Below are 27482 nucleotides of genomic sequence, written 5' to 3'. Positions count from 1 at the left end.
AAACTTTTTACTGCACTAATATGAACCAGTTAGCTGCCTAATAAATTTCTTAAAACACTACAATTAACTTGTGACCAAAAATGGCTATAATCCTTGGCAATTATGTAACAGATTATCCTGGAATGTCCCTGGAAAAGCATGGATATTAAAAAATTAACACAGTTTTCCAAGAAATTTAGTTTTTATGGTAGAGACCTAGTTATTTAGTTTGTCTTAGTTTTTGAAAAAGCAGAGAAAACTGTATCATATCACTAAGATAAGCATAGCTTTCCTTATTTAATAGCAACTTTCAAAAACAAAGTAATAAAAATAAATGAAAAATTTAAATAGAGTCTAGTGAACACTTCTCCAAAGACATCTGTTTCTAGTTCACTAAGTTGACTATTACAAAAAATGTTGATGTGTTTTCTGGCAAACATAAATAGCCTCACTTCAAGGAAGTAACATATTTCCAGTTACTACAAACTGCTTGTAAGTTTAAGGATAAATTAACTATTTATAAATTTCCATATAAAAAATAAAGTAAAACAGCATCTATAACTTTCAAAATATTTAAGGTAGACCTAAATCCATGTCATAATGCTATGATTTATGCCAGAGATTACAAACTAGCAGCCAACAGTATAAACACACTGGGAGTGTGTGTGTGTGTGTGTGTGTGTGTGTGTGTGTGTGTGTGTGTGTGTATGTGAGTGTGTATGTGAGTGTGTGTGTGAGTGTGTGTGTGTGTAGATCAGAGGTTGACACCTGTGTCTTCCTAAATCATTTTCCACCTTAGTTTTTGAGACAGAGTCTCTCACTGACCCAGAGCTCACCAATTGGGCTAGAGTGGCTGGCCGGTGTGCCCCAAGGGTCTTCCTGTCCCCCTCTCCTGTGCTGGGGTTGTAGGTATGCTCTATGCCACACCCCACTTTTTATGTAGGTGCTGGGGATCTGAACTCAGGTCCTCATGCTGTGTAGCAAGTACTTTGCTGATGATTAAACCATCTCCTCAGCCAGTGCATGTATTTTTAATGTGCATGGTATTTTTGAAAAACGAGAAAATTAACTGTCAACATTAAAAAATTTTTAGACTTTGCCATCAAAACCTGAGTTTTCAGCTGTATGTGAAAATTTTATTAAATTTGATGACAGTGGGTTCACATTTCAATATTGTACCAAACAACTGCTATTTAAAAGAAACTGACCTTGTGGGTGAAAGATTTACAACAAGCCCCCACGGTCAGGCGTGTCTGCATATGCCTGGCGGACACTTCCGCCTAGCTAGGTCCAGGTCCAGATAGCCATTTCCGGGTCAGGGCATCTCGCGTGACCAAGATCCATGACGTCCCACTAGCCACGTAAGCGCGCAACGTGGCCATGTGATCTACGCGCTTGCGTGTAGTAGTGACGCTGATCTGTCCATGCCCAGCCTTTAAAATCTGGCGCCATGTTCCCGGTTCCTCCTTCTTCTCCACACACGTGTTTCCCGCAGGCCTGTTCACTCTCTGTCCCTTTAATAAAACTCTTGTTAGCGGATTCTGTCGTGTTTCGTGGCATTTCCTTGCAGGGTAAGCACACAACGCAGCCGAAAAACTAACAGTGGGTACTAGATGAGGCTGCCCGTTTATAAGGAGTACCATCTGCTCCTTTTGTTCAACATATGTGCCGTGTACTAAGTCTCAGGCCATTTCTATCATTTTGTTATTTTTATGGACCATGTAGATATTTGGTATTGAAACCACCCATCCCCCCATCCATCCGCTCACCCATCCCCTTTAAAATGCCATTCAACTGATTGAAAAGAAGGCCCAGCTTCTAAACTGGTGTGGGAACTTTGGGGAGGCCATTCCTTGGGCCTGTCCTTGTCTCCTTGCTCACTGTTAGACCTACCCGAGGATCAGGCTGTATGAGTGTGTCTCCCCAGGCTTCAGATCTAACACTTCATACTTGCAGAGATTTTCTTGCTGCTTTTCTATAATTTTATGAAAAAAATAGCATAAACCTAAATCTGATGCTTTGTTGGTGAATTCAAATGTCATAAAAATTATTTATATTTAAAATAGGTTTTGATGTGGACTTGCTGTTTAGTTTCAGTGGAATAAAACTGTGATGGAACAACAGACAGGCTCAAAATGGTTATAAAGACATGGGAGCAGTCAGTCAGCTAAGTTCTGTTGGGGCTGAAAAACAGGAAACACTCAGTTGACATGAAGAACTTTCCTCTGTTGTAAATGTTATCCTGAAGCTAATGATCTTCTGGGAAGTATAGTTTATGGGTTTTAAAGCCACACTGTAGTCTGTAAGGGAAGTACAGAGAAGTTCTGAACAATCCCCCAGCAGTTTTCATTTGAGTAGAGGTTTGAATAAAGCAGGAACTGAGCAGCACCCAGTTAGGCGGGCAAACAGGATCATTCTTTGCAGGCGCATCAAGCACCAGGGAACTGGAAACATCAAAGGGGACTTCTCAGAGCAAAGTTGCTGGCTTAGAAATGGCTTTTGAGAAGACAGAAGATGAAAAATTCTGTTGAGGTTGGGACCATGTCCATCTCTTCCACCACTGTATCACCAAGACCTAACTCCTGCAGACTCAAAATCTTCTTCAATAAATAAAGCAAGAGTACGTTTAGGAAGTACTTAGGAAATACTATTCATAAATATTCACCAAATAAATGAACAATGAAAAAATGGATTTAATAAATATTTACTACATGAATACCCATATAAAAATTATGAATCACTTCTTACACATTGTTTAAAGTGATCAACATTTTATTTACTGAAATATTGCTGCATATCACATATTATGTTATGTGCTATCCACATATTCAATACTTACGACATCATTATGAAACTGACATTATAACCCAAAGTTTATACAAAGAAAACTCAAGTAATGGTTGAAAACCACAAAGCTGGTGAGAAACTTTCTGAGGACTTAACCACTGTTCTATTCTGCGGAACAGAAAAATGCAGAAATGAATAACCTTTAGATGGATGGAGACAGTACAAGGCAGGGAAACCAGTGGTGTCCAGGTGGAGAGGTGTGAAGACCACAAGGATGCACAGTGTCTGCAGAAGGAGATGCCATCTACTTAATTCTAGATATAAAGGAAAGGTGGAAGAGGGTACAGTGGACAAAGGCATTAAATGGTCTTATGATTAAAAATAATCATTATAAGAAAACTATAAAATTCAGAAGACACCTATGAGTAACAAAAAGGCATTTACAAATACCAAGGAAAGAAAAGCCTTAAAACAGAGTTATGAAAGGAAATGGAGGAAACAGCATGAATGAGCCCTAGGCAGAAGCTTAAATTCTTACAATACTTTCTGTTTTGTGGATATAAAGTTGAATAACACAATAGTTGAACTACAAAATTTAAAAGTGATCACTGAAATTAAAAAAATGAACATAACTGTTTTGAGTTGTTTGCAGAGACCATTGCAATTCTAGTAGAAATCACGACTAGGTTGTTCCCTAAGAAAAAAGACCACATCTGTTTTCATAGTCACTTTGTTGGTAGAGTTATTCTGAAACAATTATGTCCATTGTGTGATGGTGAATGAGTAATTAAAGCCGGGTAATTGTAAAATGGGGTTTTGGTGGATAACAAGATAAATCTATAAGAATGAAGAGGTTGTGTAAATTTGGTGTGTTACTGACCTTAAAATTGATAGTAACGTGATGTATTTTTATCTTAAAATATTTATCTTTTCCAGCTCTTTGTACTGAAAAGCATAGAAACAAGTCCATCTAGCAGCAACAAATGTCTCTGGTCTACAGATTCCTGTCTGCAAATATAACTTCCCCCTAAAGGAAGCAATGGGGTTGCTGTAAAACAGGAGTTTGATGTGTAAAAAGACACACCTGTGGGACTGGAGAGGCCAAGTCAGTGTGCTGTGTTCCTACGCTGCTGTGAAGGTTTAGGTGCGAGCCACTGAGAATTTACTATTTCACATGCTAATTTCAGCCACATAGCCAGCACCTACTAAATTAAGGAAATCTAAGAAGATCTCCATTAATATTAGAATATAAAAGGGTCCTCATGGTCAGAACATGCTCACTGGACATAAGGAATTCCGGAAATGTTTACAAAGTATTTAAACAAGAAAACAACCTTGGAAGAACAAAAGACTGAGCTGTAACTAGACAAATGCCTTCTATGAAAAATACAAATAAACATTATTCCTGTAGTTTGATAATCATAACAAGATCCATGTACACCAGAGAGCTTTCTAGTTACTAAAAATAGCAACTGAAAATTTTAAGAAAAGATCTCATTTACAACAGCAGCATAAAAAATAATAAAACCTAAAAGTCAACAGAACAAGAAACATGAGAAATTTTTATAAAGAAAACCATGAAGATATATGAGAAAACATGAAGACTTGGACAAATGTTTGAGGACAATAAAGTATATCAAAAAGAAGAAAACTCTCAAATTAATCACTGAGATTTTTCAGTACATAAAATTTATTTGGTTTGAATGATGAATTACAGAAAATTTAAAAACAATAACCCATGTCAATTGCCCCTTTTAGATTTAAGATATGTTAGAAGTATGTGATATTTATTCACACTCTCTGATGGAGAAAGAAGTGTCAGGTAGAAACTAGCAGTCCTATGAATACGCCTTGCTTATGTATAATTCTATAAATAATAAGATGTGCTATTTGAAGCTAAAGCAGGAAGTACTGTTACTCCTCAACACACTGCCCTGAAATACCTCATTAGCCATTTGGCAAGAGGAGATTAGGTTTTATCCCCACATATAATGTCAATTCTAGAGTATTATAAGCTAATACAAAAAATCAAATCAAATCATGAAAGCGGAGGGATCCAGCAAATCCATTAGTGAGTACATATACAAAGGAAAGAAGATTGCATGCTGAAGGGGTATCTCTGCTTCCATGCTTGTGGGGAGCCATCCACAATGGCCAGGCCATGAATCAATGTGTGTGTCCCCTCAATAGATGGGTGAGTAAAGAAGATGAGTTATCAGGACACAAGTATCACTCAGCCTACAAGAAAACGGCCATCCTATCATTTGCGACAACACGTATGAACCTATACGGCATCATCTAAGTGGAGTAAGCTGGGCACTCAGGGCAGTGACAAATGATACCACATGATTTCATTCACATGGGGATGCCAAGACGGTGGGTGTCACAGACACACAAAGTAGGAGAGTGGTTTCCAGAGCTGGAGTGATACCAGGTGGGACTGAGATGATATTAGCTAAAGGTACAAAATTCAGCTAGATAGGAGCGATAAGTTCAAGGTATGTACTGTACACCTATGGTGACCATAGCTGAAAAGTCCTGAGAATCATCCTAGAAATATGTGAGGTAATTCATGCTGATTAGCTAGACCATGATACTCCACAATTCAAAACAATATGCTGTATGTGACAAACACATTTTTATGTCAGTTTTCAAAGTTTTAAATTAAGAAATCAAAATAAAATATAGACAGCTAATTATATAAGAGAGGACATAAGGAAAAAGTTAAGAGATATGAAACAAAATATCCAAGGATCTTTGCATTTCATTAAAAATTAAAAAACACGCAAACACTAAAACCACAAGAGGTTAATAGAGATAGATTTAAACACTTTTTAAAAATCCAAGAGATAAAGAAATTCATCACAATAGAAGAAGAGAGGTCTTAAAAATGAAAGTCTTAGAGCTGGAGAGATGGCTCAATGGTTAGGAGCACCAGCTGCTGGGCAGAGGACCCACGTTCAGTTCCAGCACCACATGGCAGCTCCCAACCAGCTGTAACTCCAGCCCCAAGGGATTTGATGTCTTCGTCTGGCCTCCTCAGATACCAAGCATGCATGTGGCACACATGTATACATGAAGGCAAACACTCACATAAATTAGAAAAAAATTAAAATCTCTTAACTAAATCCGAATGATTAGGAATTCATGAAAAATTGCCTAGCTTCACCAGGGAAATTAAAGAAATCAGTTATTTTGTCATAGGATATTGAAAGAATTTTATAATAATGATAATACTCAGATTTATTAATTTTTTTCTGTGCTAGGGATTAAATCCAGGGTTCACCCATGCTTAGCAAGTACTCTACTACTGAGCTAAATCCTGAGCCCCTAATGCTCAGTTTTAATGAGAAACTGAGAAAATGACTGCACTTCAGTGATAATCTGTTAAAACTGTCTTAAAGGGTATATACGCTCGAGTTTTCTTTTTACTGCTGTAATTTTATTTTAAGAAAATAATATACAATTTCATAGTAAAATATACGTGAAGGTACTGTGTATGAACATATTTGTATGTACACACAAACACATCTTTGCATATATAAAACAAGAGGCAACATAGCATTTGTTATTAAAATATAATGAGAGAGTAACGAAATAAATTAGAGTACTACTTTTCACTACCCACCTACTGAAAATAACTATGTAGATCTGGTGTAACTGACACAAAGAAGCACAAGTTACTGACCTATCAAATGTCAGGGTGTACAGCTGTGGGAAAACTCCTGGAGATACATTGGGAAAGTTCCCTTTAAGTAGAAGAAACACAAATCCTATTATGAAGCATTTCCTGGTAGACATTTCACCAAGCTGCATGCATATATATACTGAGACATGTACAAGGATTCTCATGTAGTATTATTTATAATAGATTAAAGTTTGAAATACTGTTCATATTCATTGAGGACATAATGGATAATTAGTGGAATAAACAAACAATAGAAAAACACATGCCAAAATATTCATGGCTTTCCCAAACAGAGTGAAATAATCCAAATACAAAATAACACTTTCTGTATCACATCCACTTTAAAACAAGCTGCGTGTGGTGGCACATGCTTTTAATCCCAGCACTCAGGAGGCCAAGGTAGGCAGATCTCTTTGAGTTTGAGGTCAGCCTGATCCACAGAGCGAGTTCCAGGCCAGCCAGGGCTACACAGTGAGACCTTGTCTAAAACAGAACAACAATAAGCATCCAAACAAACAAACGCTGAGCAACAACAAATTAAACAGAAGGATGGCCCTTGGGGATTAAAACACAGGTGGTAACACTATAAATAACACATAGTATGATCATAAAAATCAAGGGCAGAAGATGTCAAAAACATGCACTGGAGAAAAGATACTTGGTTTAGTGTTCATGAGACTCTAAATTCAGTCCCCAGATGCCCGCCTACACACACCACACACATACCACATACACACACCATATAAACACACACACACACACACACACACACACACACACACACACACACACACACATACACACACACACACACACAAAACCCTTTCCAATAAATGCTGTTAAAGAAATGAATATCCACACGTACCAGAATAAAATTAGATCCTTATCTCTCACCATGTATAGTGTAAGACTTGAGCTGGGAAGGGTGGAGAAAGAGAGAGAGAGAGAGAGAGAGAGAGAGAGAGAGAGAGAGAGAGAGAGAGAGAGAGAGAGAGAGAGAGAATGAGAGGGCACTTTAAGATACAGGCAAGATCTCTTCCTGAAGAGAACTCCAATAGCTCATGAAATAATTGCAAGGTATAGCAAATGTATTGTCTGAAATGAAAAGGCTTCTTCACAGCAAGGGAAACAATCCCCAGAATGAAGACACAGAAAGTGACTAAGTCATTGTCAACAATGCATCCAACAAGGGATTACTATCTAGACACTGGAAAGAACTCACAGATGTGGGGACTGGGAAGTTAGCTCAGTCTGACCACAAACACGGGGGGATGAAGGCAATAACATTGCTGATGGGAAGGTAAACCCAGTGCTGCCACCGTGAAAGTCGCTGTTGGAGCCTCCTCAGCAATGGAAAGTGGACTATAAGACCAGCTATACCATTCCAGAGTGCATTCCTGGTGGGGTCTAAGTCAGATGCTACAGAGACCAGCATATCCATGTTTAGTAAATAACCATATTATGGAACCAGCCTAGATGTTCATCAACAGATGAATGGAAAAAGAAATGTGGTGCATGTATACAGTAGAGAGAAGAATGAAATTATGTCACTTGCAGGAATCATGCTAAATGAAATAAATGAGACTCAGAAAGACAAATGTTTTCTCCTATATGTCAATTCTAAATTTAAATATTTATATCTAACATATAGATACATATATAGAGAGCATGAATGTAGAAGGGGGATTTGGGAGCTGGAAGGGGACTAATATAAAATAAAAAATATTTCTGAGGTGACAAATATGAACAAAATACAATTTTTAAAATCAGGTTCATGACATCTGGGGAGATGGGAGGGCACTTTGGGAGCTGCAAGTGTCTGCCGTTTCAGTTTGAGTGGTAGTTTCTTGAGTACTGATCTAATCATATATATATATGGTTTTGTTTTGTTTTTTCGAGACAGGGTTTCTCTGTGTAGCTTTGAGCCTTTCCTGGAACTCATTCTGTAGCCCATACTGGCCTTGAACTCATGGAGATCTGCCTGCCTCTATCTCCCGAGTGCTGGGATTAAAGGCATGCGCCACCACCTCTCAGCTTCTAATCATATTTTTATACTGTGGAGATTTTAGGGTCTGTATCATAATTCACAATTTCAAATAGTGAAAACTATTAAAAGATATTCTAATTTTTATGAAACCACACAATATGAATGAATGTTTGCATATAAAATTACACCCACAATTATAAATATACATGTGAATATACAGAATGCACTTATGTGTTATTTATATTTATAAATATTATAAAATGACAAAAGCAAATTTAACACTCAACAATAAAAGTAAGAAACAAGCAACCTAATTGCAAATGGGCAAAGGAATAAGATATTTATCTATGTATGTGTGTGTGTGTGTGTGTGTGTGTGTGTGTGTGTGTGTCTGTGTGTGTGTATATATCCAACAAACATGAAAAAGCTCTGCATCCCTGGTCATTTGGAAAATGACAATCAGAAGCCTGGTAAAAGTGCACTGGCTGTCAAGAGGAGCACACAGAGGTCACCGTGACAGTAAGGATGGGGAGAGGCTTAGCCATGTCCACCGGAACATAAAGTGATCCAGCTGTGCCCAGCTGGCAAAGTGCTAGGACCTGAGTTAAGATCCCCAGCACCACATAAAACTCAGTCTAGCCGATGGGTGAGCTCCAGGTTCAGTGAGAAACTCTGTCTCAAAAATAATGTGGAGAACAGTAGAGGGGAACATGTGAGATCAACCTCTGGCCTCCACACACATGTGCATGTCCACCCATCCACACCCATCCACACCCATCCACACACATGTGCATGTCCACCCATCCATACACATCCACACCCATACACACACACACACACACACACACACACACACACACACACACACACACATGTGCATGTCCACCCATCCACACCCATCCACACACAACCGCATCCAGATACTAATGATGCAATTGTGGAAACAGTATAGTAGTATGATAGATTTTTTTAAATAAAACATGGGATCACTATATTATCTAGAAATTTCACTTCTGAGTATACACTATATACAAAAGACTTAAAAGTTGAGATTTGAACAGGCAGTTGTACACTAAGGGTCTGGGTGCCTAATTCACAATAGTGTTTTTTGTAAAAAAGGAAATGATGCCAAGTGACTGTCAGTCACCGAATGGATAAATAAGAGACCCATACAGAAGACTGAAACTTGGTCTCTCAAGTACTTCTGTATAAAATCTTGGTACTCCTATATAAAAGCCCATTCAGAACAGATTAAAAACAACAACAACAACAATAAAAAAACCTTAATAAGCCCTGAAAGTACTGGGAGAAACCTGGGGGAAGATTTACGGACACTGCTACAATGATTTTCCCTACCCCCACAAAAAACAGGAAGCAAAAGCAAGAATTGAAGTTGGATTACATCAAGTTAAAAACACTGCATTACAAAGGAACCAATCCGCCGAGTGGGGACAACCTACAGAAAGGTAGGAAATACTGTCCAATGTTTGTCTGATAAGTGACTGGTATCCAGAATATATAAGAACTGAAGGAGCAGCAAAATACATGATCCAATAAAAGTGAGCAAGTGATTGAATATATACTCCTCAAAAAATGAGTATATGAAAAGGTGCTCAACGTCATTAAACATCAGGGAAACGCAAACTATAACCATCCGTGTCAGTGACAATGACTGTTAGCAAAACTCCAAACAGCCAACGCACAGAGGGTTCAAAACAGATTCACTGTTGTATGTTCTTGGAGGAAATGTAAATGAGTGTAGCAACTATGGCTAAAGGCACAGAGGCTCCTCAAAAACTAAACAATTCCATCAAACTGGAGTATGTCAGTGATGGTTAATATTAACTGTCAACTTGACAGCTAGAACCACCTGGGAAACGGGCCCCAGCAAGCGGGTGGGGATTACCTTGACTCTGTTAACTGAGGCAGGAAGCCCTACCCACTGTGGGGGAGAGGGAGCTGAGCAACAGTGTGCAGTCTTCGTCCTCCGCTTCCTGACTGACTGCTGCCCAAGCTCCCACTGCCTTCATTTCCTACACGACAGGCTGTACAGCCTTGAACTGAGAGCCAGAACGCATGAAATGTGTCTCCTTTCAGCTTCCGTTGTCAGAGTGTTTTATTACGGCACCAGGAAAAGAAACTGAGACAGTATCCAAAGGTTGCCTGGGTTTATATCCACAGGAAATGACATCACTGTACTAAAGAGATACCTGTGTGCCAATGCTTATGGCAGCGCTATTCAGAGTAGCTAACGTATGCATCCGCCTAGGTGCCCATCGACAGATAATGTGATATATACACAATGGAGTTTAGTTAGCCACAGAGAAAAATGAAATCTCAACATTGCAGCAGAATGAACGACAGTGCAAGGCATTATTAAGACCGACAAGCTTGTCAGAGACAAACCAGTGCTCCCATCATCCATCTCACATGTGGGAGCTAAAAACAATGCTGACCAGTGAGTACAATAGTGATTACTAGAGATTTGGGGTGGGGAAGATGGATAGAGACTGGGAAAACCATGGTTGGATTAATGTGCATTGTACATGTATAGAAGAATCACAATGAACCCTATTAAGATGCACAATTTGTAAGTCTTTGTTTTAAAATAAATATTTTTATTTTATAATTAATTTAATTTTACATATCAGCCACGGATTCCCCTGTCCTCCCTCCTCCCACTCCCCAGCCTTTCCCCCCAATCCACCCCCCATTCTCACCTCCTCCAAGGCAAGGTCTCCCCTGGGGAGTCAGCCCAGCCTGGTAGATTCAGTTGAGGCACGTCCCCAGTCCTCTCCTCCCTGCACTAAGGCTGAGCAAAGTGTCTCATCATAGGCCTTAGGTTCCAAAAAGCCAGCTCATGCACCAAGGACAGGTCCTGGTCCCACTCTCTGGGGGCCTCCTAAACAGTTCGAGCTTGAACAATTTGTAAGTCTTAACAAAGATTTTTAAAAGCACCTATAAGCTGGGTGAATATAATTAACGACAATGCATTGCACAATTCGACTAAAGGCTCTGTCATCCCTCCCTCATTCCCTCCCTCTTTCCCTCCCTCCTTTTCCCCTCCCTCCCTTCCTCCATCCCTCCCTTCCTCCCCCACCCAGGCAGAATTTTGCTCTTAGTGCAGGGCTGTCTCAAGCTCATGACCCCCATCCTTCTTCCTTCTAAGTGCTGCTGTTACAGGCATCACCACCATACCTGGCTGCAAAAGCAGATTCTGAATGTATTCATCACAAAACAATGAAAAATTTAAGGTCATGGATATGTTAATTATCCCATGTTGGTTAATATCCAGTACACAATATAAGTGTGTGCAAATATTAACAAAAATTAATTTTAAAAGAATCTAAACACAAAAAATTTGAGATGTACAATGTAGCATAACTCAGCTTTCATAAAATAACAAACCTCTTGATACAAACCAACAACATGGATAGAATGTGAAGACATTATGTTAAAGGAAGTGAGCCAGACACAAATGTAATTATTATACAACTGCAGTTATGTAAGGGTCATTGCTATTTGATGCTTGGGAGAATAAAGAATAGGAAGTTATGTAGATATGGAGTTGAGATGCAGAGGAGACCTGGAGATGAACTGTGTAATGGCTGGAAAGCAGTGTGAATGTACTTAATGGGCCTTAGGTACTATATACCAACAGTCATTAAAATGTAAGTTTTACCAGAACAAAGAGTAGTGGGATTTTTGTTGTCACATCTGCCCCCCATCCCTATCCCTTTCCCCCCACCTCTCTTTTTGCAGTACTGGGAATTGAACCAGGGCTTCACACTTGCTAGAATTTTTGTGGTTTTCTGCTTTTTGTAAAATGCACAAGAGGCCAGCCAAGTGTCTCAGCTGGTAAAGGCACTTATCACCACACTTGACTTGGGAACCCATGTGGTGGAAGGAGTCAAGTTTTGATTGGATCCAAGGCTCACTCCATGAGTTAGAACATGGCACTGATAAAGTGGCCAAGAACCTCAGATTATGTAGGTCACGGGTGCTAGGGAAAAATCTACTATTGTTCTGCTAAAAGCACATAGCAATGAAATGACTCCTAATGATGAACTGCTACAGCCCTGGATCAGTGCACTGCTCAGCCCTCATTAGCGAAATTTCCTGCAGTAGATGTAATTAGTATGGAGACCCACACTGAGCACTGTGAAGAGAATGAGAGACATTGGAGCACTCAGCTCTAAGTGGGATATTCTATCAATCCTTGCCCAGCCAGACTCAGGGATCTATCTATGACAGGAGGTGGAAAGATTATAAAAACCAAAGGTGGTAGATGGCTCCAAGGAAGCAGCGCTTCCAGACACAACAGGGCTGGTGCACCTACCAACTCAGACTGTGACAGCACACACAGGGCCTACACAGGCTCCAACTAGACAAAATCCCAGCACTGAGAAGGGGATGGACGTGCACACTAAGTCCCACCCCTAACCAAGAAGCTATCTGCAATTGCTGTCTGCTGGGAGAGGGAAAATCAGTTTTGTCTAACCGAATGCTACTGAGTGTAACACACCTGAGGTAGCCCCTTTGCCCAGGAGGTGCTGGCTGACACAAAATGGACTCCATTATTTTTGTGCACTATTTGTATTGTTTTGCTATTTTTTATTTACCAGTTTTTTTTTTTGTTTTTTGTTTTTTCTTTTTGAGAGTTGAGTAGGTGGAGACAGGGAGGATCCTGGAGGAGTTGAGGGAGGGGAGGAATAGAATCAAAATATATTGAATGAAAATGTTCTAATGTAAGACAAGACAAATGGGAAAATATTTCAGACATGGTTAGTACAGGCTGGTGAAACTGAACTTCCGATCCAGTGAAGTATGTGACTAGCACTTTTAGGAACTCTCCATTATTTTTGAAAGACGTAAAGAAGTGGTATCACATTCTTAAATCTTGGAAGCACTGCACTTAACTTAGATGTGAAGAAACCCTATTTTGTAGAAGTTTTTTTTAGATTTTATAACATTAAAGGAACAATCTAGATGAAATAGTATAAAATTAGGACACTGCCTCAGTCGGGCTGGTGGCTTCTGGAGTCCCTTGGCTGTGAGGGATTGGTGCTGCCAGATGAGCGGCCCATCCCAAGGTTGTAGATCTGTGAAAAGGCAGCTTAAAGTTCAAGGTGCCGAATAAACGCTGCAGGCCACTTGTTCTGCTTTATGTTACTCTTTATTTTATTCTATTCGGCTCCTACCTGACAACACTTTTTTTTTTTTCAATTTTCTACACTAATAGAACTTTAAAGTACAGAAAGCTCAGGAATTCTAATGTATTGTTATGACAGCAAACAACTTCACAGCAGTATTCCTTTCAACATTTGGGGATTGTGTCTGTTGGCTAAAAATGTGCAGTTTGTAAAGTTGAGCTATTTGGAACTTGCACACCCTACAAGTTTATTTAACTTTGTCAGGGACATTATCACATAAGCCAAAGCAGCTGTTACCAAGACTGGCCACCGTCAGGGTGGAGAGGACATTTATATTTGATGCCCAAGTCTCTAATTCTACTCATGTCTCATAATTCTGCTCGCTCCTTACATGTTCTGAAAAAAATCCACTTCATGTATGGACTTAATATCTTCATTAGATAAGAGCGTAACAAAGTCGCCCTCCCCCATTCAGTTTCTCTTTCCTCTCCCTGTGCTTCATGCTCCTGTTTCTCTATCATCTCTCCCATTTCTTCAGTCCTCTGGGATCAGCTTCATCCCATTCCCCCTCGTCGGCTGTGTCTGGGTGGGAATGTGAGGAAAAATTAGAAAAGACGGACCACATAATGAAGGGCACATGCTGGCTATTTGTGGCGCAGTGAGGAGCAACCTACATGGCCTACCAGGCTAGGCAAGAGGAGAGTCCCCACACACGGCATACACATGATTTTACTTGCTAAAAGCAACTGTTTCTCTACTTTCGCCTAATGCAGAAGCAAAGACCCAACAAGGTGAGAACATAAGGAAAAGCAGCAGAGATAGAAAGATAGAACATAACCCTAAGCCAAGAAACTCAGTATCCATAAAACTGTACTTTTGGGAGGTTTTGTTTGTTTGTTTGTGTGTGTGTGTGTGTGTGACAGAATCTCACTATGTAGCCCTGGTTGTCCTGGGAACTCACTCTAGATGAGGCTGGCCTGGAACTCAGTGATCTGCCTGCCTCTGCCTCCTGAATGCTGGGATTAAAGGTGTGCACCACTACACCAGCTAAAACTGTACCTTTGTCCTGTGTATTCTGCAGTCTTTCATTTGTGCACTTAAGCCCTGCACTCACTAAATTCTAGACCTTTAACATGCTACTTGTATGGGAATGACTCTCCTTTAAGAACCTTCTCATTCTAAAGGGAAGGTTCATTCTAAAGAATTTCCTTCTGCTTTGTGGTTGAGGGGTCTGGGCGGCTGGGAGTTGGGGAGGAAAAGGTGAAGCTGGTGGAGGAGTGGACAGGGGCTCCCTTCTGCTCCGGCAACATGAGTCTGACCCAGTGGTGGCTATAAACACCTGCTGCCAATCTGTGGTTTAATTTACAGAAAATGATTCTAAAATTTTCCATTTCATGAACAGCAGGGGAAAAAAAGGCCAAATCCTTTAATCCCCAGGCTCAGGAGGCCAAGGCAGGTAGATCTTTGTGAGTTCAAGGCTACCCTGCTCTACACAGAAAGACCCTGCCACAAGCAAAGCAAAGCAAAACAAACAACAATAACAAAAATAACTGGGCTGGCACAGTGGTTAGCAGCACAGACTGCTCTTGCAGAGGACCTGCGTTCAGCTCCCAGTACCCACATCAGGTAGATCACAAGTACGTGCTATTCTAGCTCCAGAGGGTCTGATAGTGTCTTCTGGATTCCAAGAGCACCTGCATTCATATGTGCACATAACATATACATACATACATCCAGAATTAAAACAAATAATGATTTAAACAGTGGGACAATGCAGTGATGCAGTGGGTGGATCAGAGGCATTCAGGGAAGGTGTACTCAGTGAACCCCACTTAAAGGCCAAATAGTTTTTCCCAAGGTTGACTCAGGCTTGAAAATCATTGCTCCCAAATTAAAGACCCCTCCTCACCCGCCAAGAAGTTAGCAACACCCCCATTTTTGTTTATTTTGTCTTGTTTTTTAAAGTCCTTATTGTCTCCAAGATTAGTGCATAGCCTGGTCCAAGTGGAGGGGATGACCAGCTGGGAATCCACAGGCCTTCAGCATTTCTATGGAACCAATGTTTGGGTAACATTCAGAATCACAAAATGCTGCACCTGTAAAGGATATCAGGGATCTCTAATCTGATCTCCACGTGGGTCAGATGACAATATCAAGCCCTAGCTGCCTAGGGGCATGAGAGTCAGCAGAAGGCTCCTCCCCAAGTCTCACTGGCTACAGTCCCAAAGCTCTTTGAATTCTCACATCTTGGTATCTTTTGAGATGATCATAGTAACAAGTTGAATATTTATTTTAAAATTATATGTGACTGATAAACTTGTTACCGTATCATCTTTTTGTATACATTAGCCATCATCGCAATTGATTTGTATCAATTGTCAAAATACACACCCTTAAACATGCAAACATGATCAAAACAGTTCCGTTAAATGTAGGGGCAGAAGAGGTGGTGACAAGCAGCAGTGGTTCAGCTAGGAGGAGGGGAGGGCCTAGGAGGAGGGGAGGGCCTAGGAGGAGGGGAGGGCCTAGGAGGAGGGGAGAGCCTAGGAGGAGGGGAGAGCCTAGGAGGAGATCAGAGCCTAGGAGGAGGGGAGAGCCTAGGAGGAGGGGAGAGCCTAGGAGGAGATCAGAGCCTAGGAGGAGGGGAGGGCCTAGGAGGAGGGGAGGGCCTAGGAGGAGGGGAGGGCCTAGGAGGAGGGGAGGGCCTAGGAGGAGGGGAGGGCCTAGGAGGAGGGGAGGGCCTAGGAGGAGGGGAGAGCCTAGGAGGAGGGGAGGGCCTAGGAGGAGGGGAGGGCCTAGGAGGAGATCAGAGCCTAGGAGGAGGGGAGGGCCTAGGAGGAGGGGAGGGCCTAGGAGGAGGGGAGGGCCTAGGAGGAGGGGAGGGCCTAGGAGGAGGGGAGAGCCTAGGAGGAGGGGAGGGCCTAGGAGGAGGGGAGGGCCTAGGAGGAGGGGAGGGCCTAGGAGGAGGGGAGAGCCTAGGAGGAGGGGAGGGCCTAGGAGGAGGGGAGGGCCTAGGAGGAGGGGAGGGCCTAGGAGGAGGGGAGAGCCTAGGAGGAGGGGAGGGCCTAGGAGGAGGGGAGGGCCTAGGAGGAGATCAGAGCCTAGGAGGAGGGGAGGGCCTAGGAGGAGGGGAGGGCCTAGGAGGAGGGGAGGGCCTAGGAGGAGGGGAGGGCCTAGGAGGAGGGGAGAGCCTAGGAGGAGGGGAGAGCCTAGGAGGAGATCAGAGCCTAGGAGGAGGGGAGAGCCTAGGAGGAGGGGAGGGCCTAGGAGGAGGGGAGGGCCTAGGAGGAGGGGAGAGCCTAGGAGGAGGGGAGGGCCTAGGAGGAGGGGAGGGCCTAGGAGGAGGGGAGGGCCTAGGAGGAGGGGAGGGCCTAGGAGGAGGGGAGAGCCTAGGAGGAGGGGAGAGCCTAGGAGGAGATCAGAGCCTAGGAGGAGGGGAGAGCCTAGGAGGAGGGGAGGGCCTAGGAGGAGGGGAGGGCCTAGGAGGAGGGGAGAGCCTAGGAGGAGGGGAGGGCCTAGGAGGAGGGGAGGGCCTAGGAGGAGGGGAGGGCCTAGGAGGAGGGGAGGGCCTAGGAGGAGGGGAGAGCCTAGGAGGAGGGGAGGGCCTAGGAGGAGGGGAGGGCCTAGGAGGAGGGGAGGGCCTAGGAGGAGGGGAGAGCCTAGGAGGAGGGGGGGGCCTAGGAGGAGGGGAGGGCCTAGGAGGAGGGGAGGGCCTAGGAGGAGGGGAGAGCCTAGGAGGAGGGGAGAGCCTAGGAGGAGGGGAGGGCCTAGGAGGAGGGGAGAGCCTAGGAGGAGATCAGAGCCTAGGAGGAGGGGAGGGCCTAGGAGGAGGGGAGAGCCTAGGAGGAGGGGAGGGCCTAGGAGGAGGGGGGGGCCTAGGAGGAGGGGAGGGCCTAGGAGGAGGGGAGGGCCTAGGAGGAGGGGAGAGCCTAGGAGGAGGGGAGAGCCTAGGAGGAGGGGAGGGCCTAGGAGGAGGGGAGAGCCTAGGAGGAGATCAGAGCCTAGGAGGAGGGGGGGGCCTAGGAGGAGGGGAGGGCCTAGGAGGAGGGGAGAGCCTAGGAGGAGGGGAGGGCCTAGGAGGAGATCAGAGCCTAGGAGGAGGGGAGAGCCTAGGAGGAGATCAGAGCCTAGGAGGAGGGGAGAGCCTAGGAGGAGGGGGGGGCCTAGGAGGAGGGGAGAGCCTAGGAGGAGGGGAGAGCCTAGGAGGAGGGGAGGGCCTAGGAGGAGGGGAGGGCCTAGGAGGAGGGGAGAGCCTAGGAGGAGGGGAGGGCCTAGGAGGAGGGGAGGGCCTAGGAGGAGGGGAGGGCCTAGGAGGAGGGGAGGGCCTAGGAGGAGGGGAGGGCCTAGGAGGAGGGGAGAGCCTAGGAGGAGGGGAGAGCCTAGGAGGAGGGGAGGGCCTAGGAGGAGGGGAGGGCCTAGGAGGAGGGGAGAGCCTAGGAGGAGGGGAGAGCCTAGGAGGAGGGGAGGGCCTAGGAGGAGGGGAGAGCCTAGGAGGAGGGGAGGGCCTAGGAGGAGGGGAGGGCCTAGGAGGAGGGGAGGGCCTAGGAGGAGGGGAGGGCCTAGGAGGAGGGGAGAGCCTAGGAGGAGGGGAGGGCCTAGGAGGAGGGGAGGGCCTAGGAGGAGGGGAGGGCCTAGGAGGAGGGGAGAGCCTAGGAGGAGGGGAGGGCCTAGGAGGAGGGGAGAGCCTAGGAGGAGGGGAGAGCCTAGGAGGAGGGGAGGGCCTAGGAGGAGGGGAGGGCCTAGGAGGAGGGGAGAGCCTAGGAGGAGGGGAGGGCCTAGGAGGAGGGGAGAGCCTAGGAGGAGGGGAGGGCCTAGGAGGAGGGGAGAGCCTAGGAGGAGGGGAGAGCCTAGGAGGAGGGGAGAGCCTAGGAAGAGGGGAGAATGGGGCTGTTTCACAGCTTTCGATAACAATCATCAGTGCTGTCTTCTCTCTGTCACCCTAAGTAACAGGAAATGGCCCCAATTACAGATAACATCAAAGCAGAAACAGAGTAGGTTAATGCTTCACCTCAGAATGTTACATTTAAAAAAACACTTTAAAAAAGAAGGACTTAGGTGGGGCACTATCAATGTGTTTCAACACTAATTATTAGAAGTACATTATTTACTCCAGTTCAGATATTTTCTTAGCTATAAGCAACAGTGGACATGACCTTTTCAAATTATTAAACGTTTACATGCTGATGTATATTTCAGGAGATAAACTTTGAAGTCTTTTAAAAGTCAGTTTCTAAGAGTATAAGGACAGGCCTTCAAAAGAGATGTGTGTTGAATAAATTATTCACTAGAACAGAATTAGTTTGCTATTTTTATTTTTCCATAACTAAGCAATGAACTAAAAAACTGGAAGAATGTTTTAAGCTAAATTCTACATTTGATATTACATAGATTATATAACAAACACATTGCATATTGTATATAACATACAATGTACCTATATCTCATATACTATATAAATTCATATTAATATATTATTCAAAATGCCAAATGTAGACAAAACAAACCTCTAAGGGATGCAAGTTATAAAACAGGTAAAATCAATTTAATCATCTCAGCTTAAAATGTACTTTAGAAAAATGTATAGTCCTCAGTTATTCATGAATTCCACCTTTGAAAGTTACTCACCAAAATTTATTTGTGAGGCTAGAAGAATGTCTCAGTGGTTAAGAGCACTGGCTGCTCTTCCAGAGGACCTGGGTTCAATTCCCAGCACCCACATGGAGACTCACACCATCCATAACTCTAGTTCCAGGGGATATGATGCCCTCTTCTGGCCTCCAAGGGCACCAGGTACACCTGTGGTGCACAGACATACATGTAGGCAAAACACTCATAACACATAAAATAAACAAATAAAATGTATTTGCAATCTGTGTTAGTGTTCCATAACTATGATAAATCCCTGACATAATCAACTTGTCATTTGGGGGTTTCAGTCCTTTTACTGATGGAACACAGGGTGGAGAAAACTATCCACCTTATGGCTGGAAGTGAAAGAGGAAGTGAAAAGCTTGGGGTCCCACAATCCGCATCAACAGCAAGCCTTCAATCACCTGCAGCTTTCTTCAGGCGACCTTTGCCCAGGACCACCTCTTAAAGATTCCATAGCATCCCAGAAATACCAATCTGAGCACCAGACATATAACTCACAGCATTTCAGATCTACACTAAACAACTCTAAAATCTCTGGGGTCATTTAGGGCCATATACAGAATAGCACATTATTTTTGAGTTACCTAACACTATATTCCTAGCTCAAGTGAAAGATAATGCTCTGCTTTCTTTTAGGCTAATGCCATGCTTTTACCACTTGTGTGGGTTTTGTTGATAGCAGAGTGCTGAAGGGTTGTCTGTAATGTGCCTGATGGAGAGTATAAGGATTGCTGCAAGCTTCTGTCAGGAATTTATCATATAGTTCTCTTAGCCATGAGTTCATCAACCATATATGCTTATGGTGTCTTTACAGAGAAACACAATAAAACAAGGTTATATTTTGATTAGTTGAAAAAAAATTACAAGGCCAGTGCTGTGGGATGGTCTGTATGTCAAATGCTCTGATTGGTCAATAAATAAAACACTGATTGGCCAGTGGCCAGGCAGGAAGTATAGGCGGGACTAACAGAGAGGAGAATTGAGAGAACAGGAAGGTGGAGGGAGTCACTGCCAGCCGCCGCCATGACAAGCAGCATGTGAAGATGCTGGTAAGCCACAAGCCACGTGGAAAGGTATAGATTTATAGAAATGGATTAATTTAAGCTGTAAGAACAGTTAGCAAGAAGCCTGCCACGGCCATACAGTTTGCAAGCAATACAAGTCTCTGTGTTTACTTGGTCGGGTCTGAGCGGCTATGGGACTGGCGGGTGACAGAGATTTGTCCTGACTGTGGGCCAGGCAGGAAAACTCTAGCTACAGGCCAGTCTTCCAGAAACCTAGACCTCAGGGTCCTGGTTCAACACAACATTCGCTGACTCAGCACTTGTGATGCCTTTAGGATGCATTTACCACAACTAGCAGGAATGAAGATGAGGCCATAAGCCATACTTCACTGTTGGTAATTTCTTTATTATATTTTATTGTTTGTCTTGTTTCAAGAATATAAAAAAGAAACTAAGATTAACCTCCAATGTAAGATATACATACATATGTCTTGTTTCTTCAACATTGGTTACATCAACTTTTCTAAGTCTCTGGAAATTTAACTAGCTGACAACAAAATGAGATGCCACAGCCCATGAATCTCCTGAATCCTCCACCTGCCTTTGTTTGGCACAGAGTTTATAAGAAGGCAATTTGGTGATAAGTACTGGCTAATGGACATCTCAAGGCTCCTATGGAATATTCCAGTTCTGTTAACATCTAACCTGAGATTCAGGTTATATGAATGAGCAGATGGCTATATATGTCCTGTAGGCTATTGAACAGCAGATTTTGGTCTATTTCCAGTCTATACTTTCTTTTTTGGTTAGAATCCTTAAAATGATCCTAGAGGAGGAGGAGGAATCTGTGTCTTTATTCAAAGACTTCCCCTGGTTCCCACCTGATCTAAGCATTGATATCAGCACCAGGCTGTTCTCATTAAGGCTCCAGTGTGTTGCCGTTCTCTCTGTGTGGCACAGGAGAAAAGGTACAGACCTGGGATTAATTTCCAGCTACACCTTCTCAAAACCATAAACCCACTGGCTCATTACTTACTGCTCAGGTCCCTTCTGTACTTAACTGCATGTCCAGTGGTCACAGCGGGACATCGCTGTGGCAGGGTCTGGCACAGCTGTGGCACAGCATTCTGCCCCAGGGGTTACAAACTCCAGGGGTGGACTGAGCCTCATTCTTGTGGTAGCTGCTTAGTGTCTGCCTTGTCATTGGGGACTAATGATTTGCTTTATTTTAAGACAGAGTTTTGCTGTGTAGCTCAGGCTGTTCTTGAATTCCTGATCCTCCTGCCTCAGTCTCCTGTGTGGAGATTAGAGGAGAATATCGCCACACCCATTTGGGGACAAGGATTTCTTTTTTTTTTTTTGAAGTTGAGAATCCTGAAGATCACATATCAGTGCCCAGAACACTGATAAACAAAGCAATTTTCTGCTTTCACTTTAAGAATTTCAGGTGGCCCCTGGACAGACAGCAGTCTGTTTCCAAAGGTACACAGCCTTTTAGGTAGAGCTAGGACATGAGGCCTTGACTAGGTGGGTGTAGAGAACTGAAGAGTCAAGGGCTGCCCCCAGAGAACAAATCCCTCATTCAAACAGATGAATGATGCACCATGTCCAGATCAGAAAGCTGTGCTTCTGTCATATTTAGAAAGTTAGAAATGTTTAGGATTTCATTAGAAAGTCCAACGTCCACACAGGGAGATAACATGAAGAAAAAGAAGAGGCCTTCAGTGTCTCCAAGAAAGGGAAGGTGTTTTTGTTTGTTTGTTTTGTTTTGATTTGTTTATTAGTGTAGTCCAAGTTCTCAGGAGGGTGGTGTGTATTCAGAGTATTGTGGTGATATTGTGTCCCCCAATATATTGTGCACCCTAATAAGCTTATCTGGGGTCAGAGGACAGAACAGCCACTAGACAGACATAGAGGCCAGAAAATGGTGGCACACACGCCCTTAATCCTATCACTTGGCAGGCAGGGATCTGTCTGGATCTCTGTAAGTTCAAGGCCACACTAGAAAACAGAGCCAGGTGTGATAGCACATACCTTAATTCCAACACTAGTTAACTATGGACAGGAAGTGACAGAGCTGGGCAGGAAGAGGAAGTGATGTAGCTGGACAGAAAGCAAATCAGATGGCAGAACAGCAAGGCATACAGGCGTGGGTAGACACGAAGTAGCTCGCCTTTGGAAGCTGTGGAGTTGGCAAGGTGAGGTTAGCTATGGCTTTCTCTATTTCCCTGATCTCTCAGGTTTTCACCCCTATATCTGGCTCCATGTTTTTTATTAATAAGACCATTTAGCACGTCATCTACAGAGTATCATTAGAATATTATTAATAAATAGATCAGCAATGTTTTGGCAAGCATGTTGTATATACGGTCTAGCATGGTATTGACTATACAATGAATATGTTCTTGGCTGGTAAACATAGATTTGTGCTCTAGCTTGTTAAAAATGTCCCAGAATCTCATCCTACATAGGCCCACTTTACAAGGTAAGTTTTAATATGCCATTCTTTCTCTTTAAAATTATCCATTTATTTCTCCCTTGCAACACGGGGTGCCATGACTTGAGTGGATGAGGAGGAGAAATGAAATTAGATATTTTTAAGGGGGAGCTAAACTTTTGGTTTAAAATTGGTTTGAATACATCGAATGGAAGGAAAAGGAAAGAAATTTGAAGGCTGGAAGAAGTTGGAAGACAAGGAGGCATAAGGTGTATTTGACAATGTTTTTATATACCACATTTCTCCCTTGTATACACTATTTCTATGTGAGGAAAGAATACCTGAATTCCTCCTGCTCTGTAACAGGAATGGGGCTCAGCAAAGCTAATGACCATTATGTCCTGTTGAGGTAGCGCCAGGTCTGGCATCATAAGTAAATACAGTCTCGGGCGCAGAGAGTAAGCCTGCCATGTTTTGAGAATTTGAATAGGGTAGTTTAGCTAGAATTAAGAGGTTGTAGAGAAACGTCTTAGGAAATTTGGCTTGAGAAATAAATGAGAGTTGGATGTAGTGGCACATACCTGTCACCCAGCACTTAGGAGATAGAGGTAAGAAAATCAAAGAGTTCAAGGCCACCTGAGCTATATGAGACCTAGTCTAAATAAATAAGAGATAGATTACAGAGTGCCTTAACCAGTACAAATAAAAAAAAATGGGTTTATCTGTGTCAGTAATGTTGAATAAAATCCTTTCTAGAATCTTACAAGAGGTCAATATGCACAATAACTTAAAGGAAGCAATCTTCTGCCCCCAGCTCCTGGGCAGAATGATGAGGACCAGACAGCAGCCGGCTGTGAGAAAGACTGATGCCTTTCCAAGTGTTTTAGGCACCGACAATTATATATCCTATGCTGTCAGAGGAGAAAACCCAGCATCATTCCAGTTTTCTTCCCTTTTACAAACAGATGAAAGAGGGAAAGAAAATGTTCTTTTAAAGAGCTGCTGCCCCTTGTTCTGGTCAGAAGCAATTGAAAGTACGTAAGAATTCACGGGAAGTCTAGTCTTCAAGGACAGGTCTTTGGTGCCCCAAACTAGTGAGGAAACAATCTTTTCCATTTCACATCACATTTAGTGGGAAGAAACTCACAGACATTTAGACTTTTAAATCCTTTCCCCACTAGTGGAGGTCAGTATAATTAAGTGCTGTACTTTGAGCATTTGTATTACAATTGTTTTTTAAACAAAAGACTTTACTTGTGCTTTACTAAAAACCAAGACAGTGAATCTTGAATAGCAGACGTGCCACCCACGGCAGGCATTCTGTTATGTGTGGTTTTGACTGAGGACCCTCTCCTCCTCCTGTGTGGCTCCTGTGACTGGTGATGCAAATGCGCCCGCCCTTTTCTGGGAACCCAGAAAGCCTGAGTCAGGCGGGCTGTGGCTATTAAAGCGCTGGGTCGGGCGGGGGAGCAGGCACTTCGAGGATGAGGCTTCCAGGCTGGTTCTGGCTGAGCTCTGCGGTCCTCGCTGCCTGCAGAGCTGGGCAGGTGCACAACCTGACCGAGGGGCTGGAGGATGCGAGCGCCCAGGCCGCCTGCCCTGCGAGGCTGGAGGGCAGCGGGAAGTGCGAGGGGAGCCAGTGCCCCTTCCAGCTCACCCTGCCCACGCTGACCCTCCAGCTTCCGCGGCAGTTCAGCAGCATAGAGGAGGTGCTCAAAGAAGTACGGACCCTCAAGGAAGCCGTGGACAGTCTGAGGAAATCCTGTCAGGACTGCAAGTTGCAGGCTGACGACCATCGAGACCCGGGCGGGATGGCCACCGACAGCCGAGTCCAGGAACTGGAGAGTCAGGTGAACAAGCTGTCCTCGGAGCTCAAGAATGCAGAGGACGGGATCCAGGGGCTGCAGCGGCGCCTGGAGACGCTCCATCTTGTAAATATGAACAACATCGAGACCTACGTTGACGACAAAGTGGCAAATCTAACGTTTGTGGTCAACAGTTTGGACGGCAAATGTTCCAAGTGTCCCAGCCAAGAGTACATCCAGCCACAGCCGGGTAGGTGTAATGAGGTTCTTACCATTTGTTCGTGAATGCTGTATAGAGAGATAGTGGCTGTAAACATTAACCCGAGGGAGTAAGTTAATGAGCCTTTCATCTATTGGTTACAGCAGGAGAAACAAGTATTTTCTCAAGTGAGAAGTGGTAAAGGATCTAATTACGAAAATCCTATTAGTTGTATCCACTAGAAACACTTTCAGTCAGTCTCTAGACCTATACAGGAGCAGAAGCAGATTCCTCCCGAGCTAGTGCGTTTAGCCTGTCTCAGTGTCTCAAGATAGATATTACAAAGATCCTGGCTGTGCTTACTTAGGTCACGGAAATCAGGTGTTGGGTGGCTGCGGGCCACTTCTCAGAGCAGCAGGTGGTTTTGAAAGGCTTTCGCAAACAATCTGCTGTGCTCTCAAATACCTAGTGAGAATGGGAGATTTTATACATAGAATAAAAGCAGCTTCATGTGTATGCCAAACTTTTTGGTTTGAGACTTAGCCTCACCATCCCAATAATACTATTTTTAAAGACCACAGACTGACGGCCTACTGTGCCCATGGCATTGTCGACTGGGATTCCTGAATTCCCAGGACCTTTGCTGATGGTGTTGCCACACCCTAGCAGGCCACTTCTATGTTAGGATCTGTGCTCATCCTGACTGTGAGGTTAATGGGACATAGTAGAGATCACTTTCATTTGGAATCTCCTGGAGGTCATGGTGTCAAGGACCACTGTCACCAATGACCCTGGTAGCCTGGATGGAATTCACCCTGCATATCACCAGGTAGATGCTGATGTTTTAAGTGACATCACAAGGTGTATATTAGATATGGCACTGCACAGTGATTTGTAATGATACAAAAAAAGATTCTATTACTTACTTTTCTCCTAAAAGTTTTAGAAAATGAAATATTATGAGTTCGAAATACACATAGATTTTTGTGCCTCACAAGTATCTTACATTAAACTTACTTTACTTGACTCGAATTTTTATAAAAATTGACTGGGAATGAATAGTTAGTCTCTGATCTCCACAAAACCCTGTTGACTGATTATACTGCTCATAATCATCCTGATGCTTCATCTAGAAATCAAACTGTGAAGCATTGGTTGACTATGCCTTCCTGAATAATAAATTCAGAATAATATTGGTATATTATTGGGGAAAGCATTTTTTTTCACTTGAACCTCTTTATATAGTTGTTAGGTAAAATGAAAGTGAGTTTCTGAGCAATGTTGTGGCAGGAAGGCTGACCCTTCATTTGGAACATATCCTAGAACACTTTCTGATTCTGTCTAGAATGCAGTCCCAGGAGACAGACTCATCTCAGCTTTAGGACTGTGGAAAGCAGTGGTTATGAGAACAAGTTCTCTGTCAGGCAGATTTGACTTTATGTCCTTGCTCTTCACACTTGTTTGAAGTGGGAAAAATCTTGGATCTTCTCTGAGACTAGTGACCATGTAAGCAAGCTGGCAGTAACACCTGCCGCACAAGGCTGATGTGCGGATTCCACCCCAGACGTCCCAGTGCTTGGCCGAGCTTCTGGGGGTAGTTGGTCATCACTAAACCTTGGTATAGTTAGTTGTTCTACTACTGTTTGTTGTCAGCATTGTCACCATTACTACCAACCATGACAGTCCTGTTAACCAGGTCCTGGTGAGCGTATCAGAGCCAAGTTCCATTATCACCGTTAACTAACTTATCAAATTGTTTCTGAGTCTAAGAATTCTTCAGATGCATAACTTTTATTAACAGAATTCCATGCTTTTCTCTCTTCCCTCTTTCAGTTCAACATCTAATATACAAAGATTGCTCTGACTACTATGCAATAGGAAAGAGAGGCAGTGAGACCTACAGAGTCACACCTGATCCCAGACACAGCAGCTTTGAGGTGTACTGTGACATGGAGACCATGGGCGGAGGCTGGACGGTCCTGCAGGCTCGCCTTGATGGAAGTACCAACTTCACCAGAGAATGGAAAGACTACAAAGTGGGCTTTGGAAACCTTGACCGAGAATTTTGGCTGGGTAATGATAAAATTCATCTGCTGACCAAGAGTAAGGAAATGATTTTGAGAATAGATCTTGAAGACTTTAATGGTGTCACACTGTATGCCTTGTATGATCAATTTTACGTGGCTAATGAATTTCTCAAATACCGATTACATATCGGTAACTACAATGGCACAGCGGGAGATGCCTTGCGCTTCAGTAAACATTACAACCATGATCTGAAATTTTTCACCACCCCAGACAGAGACAATGACAGATATCCTTCTGGGAACTGTGGGCTCTACTACAGTTCAGGCTGGTGGTTTGATGCATGTCTCTCTGCAAACTTAAATGGCAAATATTATCACCAGAAATACAAAGGTGTCCGCAATGGGATTTTCTGGGGCACCTGGCCAGGTATAAGCCAAGCACAGCCTGGTGGCTACAAGTCCTCCTTTAAGCAGGCCAAGATGATGATTAGACCCAAGAATTTCAAGCCGTAAATTGCTAGTGTTCATCTTTCCAGGCACTCACTATCTAAAAGCAATGAATTCCTTCTGACCTTTATCATATGCGTGTTTATATTCCTTTCCTATGGCTGAAACACTTCCTTTTAAACTTCACAGCTTTTAAAATAAAGCTAAAAATATCTAAAAAGACTACTTTGTTCCTGTTATACAAGGAATGCTTGAAAGCTCTGGAAATATTGACAATTATACATTATATTTTCAAACCCTTTAATTTTTATTAGTTG

General features: G+C 43.3%; 2 protein-coding genes across 2 annotated transcripts in view; one reads left to right on the top strand and one right to left on the bottom strand.

Annotated features, from left to right (window-relative positions):
* Ccdc146 (coiled-coil domain containing 146) overlaps positions 1-27482 on the bottom strand; it is a 158306-nt gene that overhangs the window by 72360 nt on the left and 58464 nt on the right. The window lies entirely within an intron of this gene.
* The window catches only part of Fgl2 (fibrinogen like 2), a 3607-nt gene continuing 225 nt past the window's right edge, over positions 24101-27482 (top strand). The window contains exons 1-2 of the mRNA XM_052721117.1: positions 24101-24742; positions 26525-27482. The exon at positions 26525-27482 is cut by the window's right edge and continues 225 nt beyond it. Coding sequence (XP_052577077.1) covers positions 24172-24742; positions 26525-27231 — 1278 coding nt within the window. The 5' untranslated portion in view covers positions 24101-24171 and the 3' untranslated portion in view covers positions 27232-27482. The remainder of the gene's footprint in view (positions 24743-26524) is intronic.

This window comes from Peromyscus californicus, unplaced genomic scaffold (assembly GCF_007827085.1).
Source record: "Peromyscus californicus insignis strain IS unplaced genomic scaffold, ASM782708v3 Scaffold_6__1_contigs__length_162567912, whole genome shotgun sequence".
NCBI lineage: Eukaryota > Metazoa > Chordata > Mammalia > Rodentia > Cricetidae > Peromyscus > Peromyscus californicus.
The sequence above is the reverse complement of the archived record's forward strand: the minus strand, read 5'-3'. Positions and strand labels throughout refer to the sequence as shown.